This window comes from Petromyzon marinus, chromosome 42 (genome assembly GCF_048934315.1).
Source record: "Petromyzon marinus isolate PM22_M1 ecotype Great Lakes invasive population chromosome 42, UKy_Petmar_22M1.pri1.0, whole genome shotgun sequence".
NCBI lineage: Eukaryota > Metazoa > Chordata > Hyperoartia > Petromyzontiformes > Petromyzontidae > Petromyzon > Petromyzon marinus.
In genome coordinates this window covers 5,614,111-5,626,672 of record NC_133708.1, presented here as the reverse complement: position 1 = coordinate 5,626,672, position 12,562 = coordinate 5,614,111, and the positions used below count along the sequence as shown (strand labels likewise).

General features: G+C 49.9%; 1 protein-coding gene across 2 annotated transcripts in view; it reads left to right on the top strand.

Annotated features, from left to right (window-relative positions):
* The first annotated feature begins 2,232 nt into the window (after nt 1–2,232).
* The window catches only part of LOC116951297 (endosome/lysosome-associated apoptosis and autophagy regulator family member 2-like), a 36,513-nt gene continuing 26,183 nt past the window's right edge, over nt 2,233–12,562 (top strand). The window contains exons 1-4 of one of the 2 annotated variants that reach the window (XM_032969818.2): nt 2,233–2,518; nt 4,371–4,622; nt 11,464–11,584; nt 12,163–12,361. In XM_032969818.2, coding sequence (XP_032825709.2) covers nt 4,482–4,622; nt 11,464–11,584; nt 12,163–12,361 — 461 coding nt within the window. In that variant the 5' untranslated portion in view covers nt 2,233–2,518; nt 4,371–4,481. Of the gene's footprint in view, nt 2,523–4,370; nt 4,623–11,463; nt 11,585–12,162; nt 12,362–12,562 lie in introns of both variants that reach the window. The other variant, XM_032969820.2, reaches the window with a different exon arrangement.

Sequence of the window (12,562 nt, the reverse complement as noted above, 5' to 3'; positions counted from 1 at the left end):
TACATTTTCATGGAATATATTCCGGAACTCAGGTCCACAACAGGTCTGCCTGATATCAAGCCATGGATAAAAATAATTTAATCTTGAAAACCTGAACCTTAAAAACGAACTTATATAAACATTCTTAGCATATGATTTAATAACATACAGTGAGGGAAAAAGTATTTGATCCCTTGCTGATTTTGTACGTTTGCCCACTGACAAAGAAATGATCAGTCTATAATTTTAATGGTAGGTTTATTTGAACAGTGAGAGACAGAATAACAACAAAAAAAATCCAGAAAAACGCATGTCAAAAATGTTATAAATTGATTTGCATTTTAATGAGGGAAATAAGTATTTGACCCCCTCTCAATCAGAAAGATGTCTGGCTCCCAGGTGTCTTTTATACAGGTAACGAGCTGAGATTAGGAGCACACTCTTAAAGGGAGTGCTCCTAATCTCAGCTTGTTACCTATATAAAAGACACCTGTCCACAGAAGCAATCAATCAATCAGATTCCTTGCATATATGTTGATATACATGAAACGAATTAAAAAAAATATGTAAATGTAAAAATTACGTACTTTATGTACGATAAATAAGGGGCATCGTGTGGTGTATGTATGCTGAACTTTTTTCGCACTGTACGTAGCCAACCGTGCTAATCGGAGGTGCGGTGGAAGGACAACAAACGAAACACAAAAATCAGTTCTAAAGAATGAGTTTTTCAATTTAGATTTAAAAGCGCGTGGCTCCTGTGGCTTCCTCATAATTCGGCAGATGATGAGGGTAGGAGACATTACAGGTAAAGGTGGGAGGGAAGGTGAGGGTAGGGGGCTGTGGGGTGGTGACGGACAGAGCTGAGCCAGGGAGGAAAAAGTTGACAGGTGATGGAGGCAGGCAAGGTGAGTAAGGGGGAAGCAGGTGAGGGAGGGAGGGAAATACTTGAAGAAAAATGAAGTTGACAGTAAGATAGGTGGCCACGAATTTTGGCAATTAATATGAATCAAAAATCAATAATGGTATGAAGGGCCGTTGCCCGAAACGTAATCTATGATATATATTTTTCTATTTAAAGCCACAGTGTGATGGACACAATTTGTAAAAAAAATTGTTACATGTGCTTGTGTATTACTCCCAACATTTAACAATTAAAAATAACCCCCCAACTCTGGCAAACACGAGTGCATGAGTGTGAGATGCGCGCTGCGAACCCGGCGAGGCTCACGGCCAACAGCAAGTGACGTACAATCCGAACGAGGTCCTGGGCCTCCCCTAGGTCAACTCAGCCTGAAGTGAGTACCTGGTGCAGCGTGTAAAATAAACATTGCCACTAGCGAGACAAGGATGGCCGGGCGTGGTGCTGGCCACCCAACCCGTGCCGGCCTCCAAAGGTGCTCGCAAAACAACACCGCCCCCCCCCCCCAAACAATCTGTTACAGACGAACCAGGGTGGGGGTGGCATCTTTGTCTTTGTGTGTGTGAGATGGAGATGGTAATGGTGGGGGAGCGGTGGTGTAGCGGTTAGCGCTACGCTGCGCTATGAACCTGGCGACCCGGGTTCGATTCCCGCTCACGGCCAACAACAGTGACGATTATCTGAACCGGTCCCGGGCCTCCCCTAGGTCGACTCAGCCTCAAATGAGTACCTGGTGCGGTGTGTAAACATCGCCACTAGGGAGACAAAGGCGGTCGGGCGTGGTGCTGGCCACCCACCCCCTCGTGTACCGTTCCGGCCTTCATAGGTGCTCGCTAACAGCACTTGCCCCTACAGTCTGTTAAGGCTATATGGGGGATCTTTGTCTTTGTAATGGTGGTGTAGCGGTTAGCGCGCTGCACTATGCACCTGGCGGACCCGGGTTCGATTCCTGCTCACGGCCAACACCAGTGACGATTCATTTTCTAAACCGGTCCTGGGCCTCCCCTAGGTCAACTCAGCCTCAAGTGACTACCTGGTGCAATGTATAAGCCATCGCCACTGGGGAGACGAAGTTCGACCGGGCGTGGTTGTTGGCCACCCACACCGTCGTGTGCCGTGCCGGCCTCCAAATAGGTGGTGCTCTCGCTCGAAACAGCAACTTGCAGCCAGAATCACAAACAAACGAAGCCTCGGTGTTGTTAGAGCGCTTCGCGATGGGGTGCGATTTTTTTTGGGGGGGTCTTCGACGTTATAGTTTAGCTCATTGTCAGCGAGCGAGACATTTGCTGTGATGTCATCCGTCTGACGTCATGGCGCTGCCGGGGTGACGTCACCGCCACCCCGCACGTTGCAGCTGCAGCAGCAGCCCCCGCCCACCCGTACGAGGGCCACCGCCGGAGCCCTGACGGAGGAGGAGGAGAGAACCGCGCTCGCGTGCGCGGGGCGAGGTTGCATCCCTCCGCATCGGCTCTATTCACCCGCCCGCCTCTTCCCCACACTCTACGATCGCAACCACGGACTCGCAGCCTCACGTTCGGCGTTCAACTGCGGGAGGGTAGGGGGTGGGGTGGGAGGCTGGCATCGGCCACAACCGTGGGGGCTGCAGCTGTAGCAGAGGTCGGTGGGTGGCTGGCGTCGAGTGCATTGCATCGGCCATGACAACGGTGTGGGGAGAGGAGGGTGTGGGTGAGGAGAGGGTGAGGCAGGGTGTGACGAGGGGGAGGTGAGGGTGACTGAGAGAGGAGGGTAGGGGGGGGGTGAGGAGAGGGTGAGGCAGGGTGGGATGAGGTGAGGGTGAGAAGAGGGTGAGGCAGGGTGGGATGAGGTGAGGGTGAGGGTGACTGAGAGGAGCATAGGGGGGGGGGGGGGGGTGAGGAGAGGGTGAGGAGAGGGTGAGGAAGGGTGGGATGAGGTGAGGGTGAGAAGAGGGTGAGGCAGGGTGGGATGAGGTGAGGGTGACTGAGAGGAGCATAGGGGGGGGTGAGGAGAGGGTGAGGCAGGGTGGGATGAGGTGAGGGTGAGGGTGACTGAGAGGAGCATAGGGGGGGGGGGTGAGGAGAGGGTGAGGAGAGGGTGAGGCAGGGTGGGATGAGGTGAGGGTGAGAAGAGGGTGAGGCAGGGTGGGATGAGGTGAGGGTGACTGAGAGGAGCATAGGGGGGGGTGAGGAGAGGGTGAGGAGAGGGTGAGGCAGGGTGTGACGAGGAGAGGGTGACTAAGAGGAGGATGGGGTGAGGAGAGGGTGAGGCAGGGTGGGATGAGGAGAGGGTGAACGGGAGAGGAGGGTAGGGGAATGAGGTGAGGGTGAGACAGGGTGGGACGAGAGGGAGGTGAGGGTGACTGAGAGGGTGAGGCAGGGTGGGATGAGGTGAGGGTGAGGAGAGGATGAGGAAGGGTGGGATGAGGATAGGGTGAGGGTGAGTGAGAGGAGGAGAGGGTGAGGAGAGGGTGAGGCAGGGTGTGACGAGAGGGAGGTGAGGGTGACTAAGAGGAGGATAGGGGGTGAGGAGAGGGTGAGGCAGGGTGTGACGAGGTGAGGGTGAGGAGAGGGTGAGGCAGGGTGTGACGAGGTGAGGGTGAGTGAGAGGAGGAGAGGGTGAGGAGAGGGTGAGGCAGGGTGTGACGAGGTGAGGGTGAGGAGAGGGTGAGGCAGGGTGTGACGAGGTGAGGGTGAGTGAGAGGAGGAGAGGGTGAGGAGAGGGTGAGGCAGGGTGTGACGAGGTGAGGGTGAGGAGAGGGTGAGGCAGGGTGTGACGAGGTGAGGGTGAGTGAGAGGAGGAGAGGGTGAGGAGAGGGTGAGGCAGGGTGTGACGAGGTGAGGGTGACTGAGAGAGGAGCTGAGGCAGGGTGTGACGAGGTGAGGGTGAGTGAGAGAGGAGCTGAGGCAGGGTGGTCGATGTTGAGAGTGGTCGACGACAGGTGTGAGAGTGCAAGATGTGAGGGGATCCGTACTGTACGTATGTTGGAATTTCTTTCGCACCGTACGTTGCCGACCGTGCTAATCGTAGGTGGCGAGGGAGAAAGAGGTGTAGGGAATCGGAAGCAATGAAGGCGCGGATGTGAGGGAAAGGAGCAAGCAGACGAGGGAGGGTGGAGGCGAGGTGAGAGTCAGATCATTTAAAAACATATTTACATGGGGGAGGTGAGGGAGTGTGGTATGAGCGGCATCAAGTATGAGGTGGCAGGATGGGCGAGGAAGAGACGGCAGATGGTGAGGATGAGAGAGGCTTGACAGACAACGGTGGGAAGGAAGGTGATGGTAGGTGGCTTGATGGATGGATGGAGGCTGAGCCAGGGGGTAAAAGTTGGCAGGGGAGGAAGAGAGGCAGCCACACATTGGAGAGAGAGAGAGATGTTCGTGGAGGGAGAGACAGGTTGCAATCTTGGCAGATTATGGATTTACAAGAGGGACACGGATTCGTCTGATTCTGCTCCCCCACCCCCTCTCTCTGTCCGTGGATTCACTCTCAGCCTCTGGCGTCCGCCGCCAGTCCCCCCGTCGCTGTTCATCTCCAGGGCGACGCAGCTGTTCGGTAGCACGACAAGGAGGAGGAGGAGGGGTGGTGGGAAGAAGAGCCCGTCATGTCTGCACCACCACCACCACCACAGCTGCTGCTGCTGCTGTCCCTGCTGTTCTTGTTGCTAGCGGAGCCTCTTCTGGTCCCGGCGACGCGCGGGGTCAAGTTCGAGCCCGAGGTCTCGCGGCGTCGGACCTGCGGCAAGGCAAGGGCCGTTTTGGTGTCGTCGCTTAATATTCTTGCCCCGTGATGGTCGGTTGTGGTCAGTGCCGGATTATATGCTAGGAGCAAAAGTAGCTAACAAATGTAGCTACGGGGCCCCACTAAATGCTATCAAGCTATCAATTCCGGTTCAGTGATTCTGCACTTGCTCTATTTCTATAGTACTATACTGCCTTCGACTTTTACGAACGACTGGGTGTTTAAGGTTAGCGATTTGTCGTATTATCTGGCTGTATAGCGAATGAAAAAATACAATTACTTTATTATACAAGTTACAAATGTCCGTGTTTTTTTTTAATTGATGGCCCCTTTATAACATATGCTACAGGCCCCGCACTAGCTTAATCCTGCAGTGGTTGTGGTGGTTGGTGGTGGCTACCAACCCCTGATGTCCGTATGGACCCCGGCTGATGGGTCAGCAAGGCCGTGGCAACAACAGTGGTTTCGCCGAATTGTTGCAGATACGGGTTTTGTTTTCACGAACACCGGATTTATTATGGTTTTTTTACCGTGTGGTGGTTCGTGAATTTATATATGTATTTTTGGAGTTATCAGGGGGTTCCGCTGCTTCGCAGAGGTTAGGGAAACACTGGTGTCTGTCGGTTGGTTTAACACAGGGGTGGGGAACCTTTTTTTCTGCCAAGGGCCATTTGGATATTTATAACATCATTCGCGGGCCATACAAAATTATCAACTTAAAAATGTGCCTGTTATATTTGGTCAAACATTTAATTAACTCACCCCTAATGTGATGGCTGGAATTGCTTCTCTTTGGCGAGGCGTGTGATGTTAGCTGGTATTGATGATGTTGCTACTCGCAACTGCTTTTCCAGGTTTGCTCCTAGATTTATTGAATTTCGGGTCCCGCCTGCCGTTGCCTTGGCAGGGCCAGAGACCAAATGATTTCACAGGCCTCATACGGCCCGCGGGCCGGACGTTCCCCACCCCTGGAAACCTTAACATAACTGCTGAGGTGATAATGTCCAGTTACGCTAATTTTAACAGGAGACCAGTGCTCAACTTGTCTGCATATTCTACAGAGCACTGGTTAGACTGAGCGGTTCTTCTTTCGTATGGCTGATGTTGATGTCGAGCGAAAACTATACAGTAATTTTACATTCAGTTGGTTGGGCCAGATAATACCGTCACACGTGGTGGAGTGCCGTGTGTCACTGTGGTGATGCTTCCGTCGTGTTTGTGAATGCGGCATTGAGTCGTTATGTGTTTTAGTGATCCGTTCTGGGTGACCACTGGAGATGTGGCACGTAACTTGTAGCCACAGTCATAGGCGAGAAGTATTCTAGATGTGGTGTGCCAGGCGTGGAAATATTTTCCAGGTTGCCAACCCGGATGAAATTAAGCAGTAGTTCTGACGGGTCAGTTGCCTGTCAAGCCAATTCGGGTCAAATGTCGCTTAGTTGACGTCGATTTATACAGGAGACTTTAGAGGGAGTGGCAAGGCAGTTTTATAATCTCCTTTTATCGAGCAAAATAATAACTTAAGCATCATTCAATTGGAAATATTGAGCATAATTTTGGGCCCGCTTTTTATGATGTTTAATTTATTGAGGAGACATACATTGCATTTCACTTGTAACTGTGCACAGGCATCAGTGGAAATCAGCTGCAGTGTCCTGTTGTGGAAACACTTTAGTGAGACTGATTTAAAAAAAAAATAGAAATCCCCATCATTCACGAGGTGAGGGCAGACATATTGACTTAGAACTCTTAGTTTAATGCCTTGAATCACTTCTTCGGAAGGCTGATGAGCGAAGTTATTGAAAATAAAACAGTGGGAAATATGAATGAAGTTGATGTGAGTATTATTACACCTATTGGTACATGCACACACGACCCTTTGTCAATCCACTGTTGGGTAAGGGCAACCCCATTCCATGCGGGCTATGGGGGTTATTTTACCGTACTTGATAGCCCAGGTTTTGTGACGGTGGAACGCGTAGATGTTGAAGCATAGAATTACACTCTAACCATGTATCTGACCATAGCGCCGCATGAGAACTGGTTTACGAATGGTGGCCACTCATCCGAGAGCTATCCAGGTTCAGGCCTGCTTAACTTCCAAGATCTGATGGGTGATTTTGTCATCGGTGAGATTTCTTTTGTTATTTTAAAATGGTTCCTATGTCCAGGTTATATGATAAGGCATTACATACTATGATGGTCATGAGTTGTTAATTGCACTTGTCCACCACTGCAAACGCTGTGCCTTAGTTATTGAGTTTTTATGGCACTAATTTGCTTATATGGTTAGTAACATGATGACGTGAGGAACCACTCAATTTAAAACTGGTTAATGAATAATTCGGTTTTATTGCCAATATAAAGGTACTGGTACCACTAAGGTTTTGCCACCTCAAGTGAGCGGTCTTGTCTGGATAAATGAGACAGTGGCACATTGGGTATCACACTGCACCGTGATCCTGGTGACCTAAGTTCAATTCCCACCCACGGCTCCCAATGAGTGGCTAGTGGTATCTGAGCCGGTTCGCGAGGACCCCACCCTGCACCAACCAACACTGATCAGCGTGGTGAAGTATGGTCAAACAATCCCCATTATCGAAAGTCATGGGGAAGTCTTTCGTCCAGCAGAGAATTGATAAAGGACTGTAGAGTATTACGTCAACTGGCCATATAGGTTGAGTGTTGTGGTTATTGTATTGGGCCTTATCTGTAGAGGACAGCCTCTTCGTCTGCACAAATCTGACACCCAGTGTATTTGTGACCTTGGCCAAATTATTCAGAATAAACCATATCTCATCACATCTCTGAAGCTAAGCAGGGTTTGAGCCTGGACAGTGCTTGGATGGGCGACCATCATGCGTAACGGGTGTTTTAGGATGTGGGGCTATGTTTTGGGCAGCAAAGGGGAATTTCACAGACGTCGACAGGACATCTGTGAAAAAGAGCTTTATAGCTCATCGGATTCTTCCAGTATAAATACTGTGATTCTGAATACAGGAACATCTATTTCTGTTCTGTACGTCTATTCTTCCATGCTCATCGCCTTCACCAACTCGTACTGACCCAGCTTGGTGAAGTATATTAAACTGATCCTCACGTTCCATACAGTGTGGGGAGGCCCTCGTCCAGCAGTGGATTGCCAAAGGCTTGTGCATGTCTGTCACATGCACACGTTGCTTTTAAGCTTCATCCGTGGCAAAATTGCAGCTTGAAATTAATTCCTTTGAGCTTGCTCTGTTCACATTAATCTTTAATAAGAGGCCCTGTTGAGGCTACTCTATTGCTTTTACAGTACAGTTAATGTAATTGCATAGATGCTGCACAGTTCGCTGGCTTCATCCAAACGCTGCAACGCTCTAAACTGGGCCACCAGTCCATGTGTGTGTGTGTGCTGCATGACGAGCATGCAATCTCACAGCCGCTGATAAGCTTATGAGGTCTGCCGACCTCCTCGCGACAATTATAACTCTCACGACCAAGCAGATCGCGTGCTTTATCCCGGACACATGCAGACAGCCGAGTGAACCGTGCTCGTGTTTACGGTGACCAAATTGTGTCGCTGTGTAAGCCCGCGTGAGCTCCCTCCTTTGCACACTGTCACTTCACACCTGCTCGCGTCAACATCGTTATAAACGTCCATTTACCACCACCGTCACGATAACAACGCATTTGCAAGTTCACCGTGTACGTGGAGACTTATGGAAACGTACGGCAATGCAGGGGTTGACCCATGCATAGAGTACGCCACTAACATAATAAGTGCTGCCCTTGCAACTACTAACTCGCGCCGCTGTTGCCGGAAGGGCCTTCACTTGAGGGTATGTTGGTCTCCTCTTCCACGTTGGCCAGAAGTCTTGAAAGAGGTGGAAGTATTCCAGATTTTAAGTTTTCGTGACTGCAAGGATCCATACTCTTTGGTTCTTTCGGTAAAGTCACGTAGGTGAAAAAATAAAATAATAAATAAGGAAATAAAAAATAAAATAATAAATAAGAAAAGAGAAAATAGAAATAAATAAATCACGACGTTTCGATTGCAACACAAGCAATCATCATCAGGTGTGACAACCACAGCAATATTTTTTTTACTGAAGTGGGAGAGATGCCGGAATTAAGAGGGTTTATCGAAAGAACCAAAGAGGTGGGGAGTACCCATACTTTACCCCACCACACGCGAGCTGCCGATCGATCGTGATCAACCTATTTATAACTCTGGGTGGACAGAGACGGTGGGCGGTGGGGGATTTAAGAAACGTGCACAATTGTTTCAACTGTCGCGCCAGGAGATTGGACTGGCGACACAGTGGTGAGATGTTGACCACCTCGACTGGTATACAGGAGTTAGTGAGATTCGATCCCGGCCCTGATGCCTGTTGTATATTTGGAGTTTGTATGTGTCTCTCTCCCAAAGGTTGCGTGGACTTTTCTCTGGGTTTTTCCCCTCCAGATTTAGAATCAACCTGCGTTTAGAGTATTTGGCTGATATAAATTTGAACATGACGGTAAGCCACTTCGTTGAGCTATTATTTGTGGCCAGGTCGCTTTTAAATAACAAGAGCTATATTGCTCAGTGGGCATTACCTGGTCAAATAAAACATGTCTTAGTTTAGACCTCTGGATCCACTGTACTATAGTAATAGTTGTAAACATTCTAGAGGGTTGAAAAGCATTGCATCCTGTACACTCAACATTCTTGTTAATTCTTACAGTTTATGCTCAATCGCAGTTTTGTAAAGTGACATGACATGGAAGGCAGGCTGGGAGGAACCGTACCTACAGTCGCAATCACTCCTTTCTTTTTTTGGTCTATATATGACCTCTCGCATGCACAGTATTGTTAGAGCCGTTCCTAGGGTACGGAGAATCGGGGCGACTGCCCCAGGCCCCGGGGTTTGGGGGGGCCCCGTGCTTCGACGTCATGGTTTAGTTTTAAGACGTCGGGGGCCCTGAGTACTGTATCATTATTACAATACAGTACTCTTATTTATTTCCAGGCTTCACTCGCTTTGTTGAGTTCCTCATCATTCATGGAATGAGTTGTGATTCATTTAAGGTTTATCTGACTCTGGTATGTACAACACAGCCTGTTAGTCATTTACAGAGATACGCTTCTGTGAAGCTAATCGTTGGGCTAGTAGCATCAATGCGTAGCAATTCCCCTTTGAAGGGCCTTTTGATATTTTCTAAAGCGGTCGTGTATGTCTCTCCACACTGGTGTGTCCATTCCATTAAATCATTGGCTTGTCCACCCATCCACCTTTCAGTCTTCATCCTCCCCCTACCCCCTTCTCTGTTCTTGGCTTCACTTAACTGTGGCTCCATTGTGTGGGGGATACCTGCTTCTCAGACGTAAGCTATGTATTCATTTACAATGCGGTGTCTATTCCCGCAAAGCACCCCCATCCAATATCTCTCCTTGAAATCAATACTCATTCGGCCATCTGGCGTCCTTTTTGTTTAAGGCTACCACCGCCCACGGCTCTCCCACCTCCTGCCAAGACCGTGGACAGTGCGTTCCCTGCTTTGAAAATTGCAAATGTAACGGGTTCGTGTTTTCACAGTATGGTGAATTCAGCGCGTCCTCGAAAAAACGTAAGCAGGGTATACCGTGACCCGCACACAACGGGGTTATTATTGGGGATGCGTCATTCATGGCATCCGTTCTTGAGCGGAAGACGATGGGTTTTCAGCTTTCCCATATTTTTGAGGGGATTTAAATTACTTGGACATTTCTTGTCATGACTGCAAAGGTTGATCCTGGAACAACGGAGCATGCTGATCCTGCCGCCGCTACCGCTGCAGTCGTCCCATCTGTACTTGACTCTGGCTCTGTCATGGCTGCCGATTTTCTGATTGGCTGCCTGTGCCCCACTTTTGTACGCACCATGCGCTTTTCCCAGATCTTCTGAAACCATCTCGCGTCTACGTCCCGTGTGGTCCACCCAGAGTCTGTTGCGCCAGTTTTCCTTTTTTTTTGTCGCCAGAGCTTCCCACTCATTAACGATGATGTTAAAGTCTTTGAGGTCACACTTGAAAACATTGCATAAAAACAAATATGCAAATCGCTCTCTCGAAGCTGAAGAGGTGGATAGCATGCAAACCAATGCTGACATGCTATTGCTGCATCACCACGGTGCATAGAAACGTCGCAAGTGCAGTCCCAGGCCTGGCTCGTGAATTTCTGCGGTATTGGTGCTGTGTTTTTTTGTTGTTAACCTTTCTTGACATTTCTCTTAAATACAATCCAAAAATACGTATGAACATGGTGACCTGAGTTTTATACTCTTTGCCATGACTCGCATCAGCGGTGGGGAGTGATATTTGAACTGGTCCACGCCATGCGGGCTCATCGTTGGTCTATTTTGACCACGCTTTACGCTGGTCAAGCCAAGCCTTGGTTGGGGCAAAGGCAGGGAGCGTAGATGAGGGTGAATAGATGCACAGTACTGTACAACAATATTGCGTCATTGCTCTCCGTTGCTAACCATGCAGCCCTCAGCAGCTTAGTGGCCACTCATCGAAGCGCTATTTAGGCTCCAATCTGCTTGACTTCTGAGATCTGATGAGATCGGGTACATTCTGGGTGATCTTGTCATATATATCAAAGTCATAAATGTGCTTGCCTTAAAAGTTAAAGGAAGGCCTGAACAAGGGCATCTTTCCCTTTGTCTTAAAGTCAGATTTACAGCTGGAGGTTCTAAAACGCCCTTCCATTCTGCTCGATATCGTACTCTGAGCAGCGTAGTGATCTTCAGACGGAACAGAAAGCACAATCCATCGATGTCTCTCTGTCTGATCGTTCCTCCCCCCCCTCCCCACCGCTGCCCGCTACGACGATTCTGCAGCTCGACTACTACTTCGAGTACACGGAGTGCGACAGCAGCGGGCTGCGGTGGCGCGTCGCCGTGCCGCACTCACCGGGGCTCTGCACGGGTCTCCCAGAGCCCGTCCGGGGCACCGAGTGCAGTGAGTGTCGCATTTATAAATGCTCATTAGTCGGAGTTGTCCAAATATCTAAACTATTTAAACTCAACTATTTTATTTTACCAGGTAAAGCGACAATGGTCACAAATGATAGCTTAACGAAGTGGCTTATCATCATGTGGAAATTTCTGGCAAACAATTACTTTCAACGCACGTTGATTCTGAATGTGGAGGGAAAAACCGGAGAACCCGGAGAAAAATCCACACGACCACGGGGAGAACATGCAAACTCCAAATATACAAGCGTCAGGGTCAGGATCGAACCCCCGCTCTCCTGTATACCAGGCTAGGTAGTTAACATCTCGCCACTGCGGCGCCCCTATATGCCAATATAAGACCACAGAGCTTGTTGGGTCAGCTGTCGGCACCGTTTTTGCTTTCCCGCTTGCCTGCGATTGCCCTCGCTCCCATACAAAATCTGCGCACGTGACGAGTTGGACAGTGTTTTGGGATGCAAGCTCCATGAACGACGGTGTATAAAATAAAACTTTAATCATTAATTGATGCCCAGGAGCGACAGGCGGCGGGGATGCTGACGGTGTTTATGCTTTTCCCCCCAGCGTTTTCCTGCGGGGTGGGCGAGTACTTGGACCTGCGCTCTCAGGAGTGCAGCGCGTGTGCCGCTGGCACCTTCTCTCTGGGCAGCGGCGTGCGCTTCGACGAGTGGGACGAGCTGCCCCCGGGCTTCGCGGTCCACACGAGCACGGTGGACTCGAGCGGGCAGTCGTCCGCCGCGCTGGTCCAGCAGAAGTGTCGCCAGTGAGTTGTCCCGCAGCGGGGCCGGCGATCGACCAATTGCGCTGTGCACGCCGCCGGGTGTGCGTTAGGTACCTCTTGCTCGTTCTCTTTTTATTTGGAACAAAGAAAAAAACCGTAGCAAACACGGAACTCGGGGACGCACAAAGAGATCGCCGAAGATGGGAAAAGAGTTACGGGTCTATAGAGGAACCTGGTTGTGAT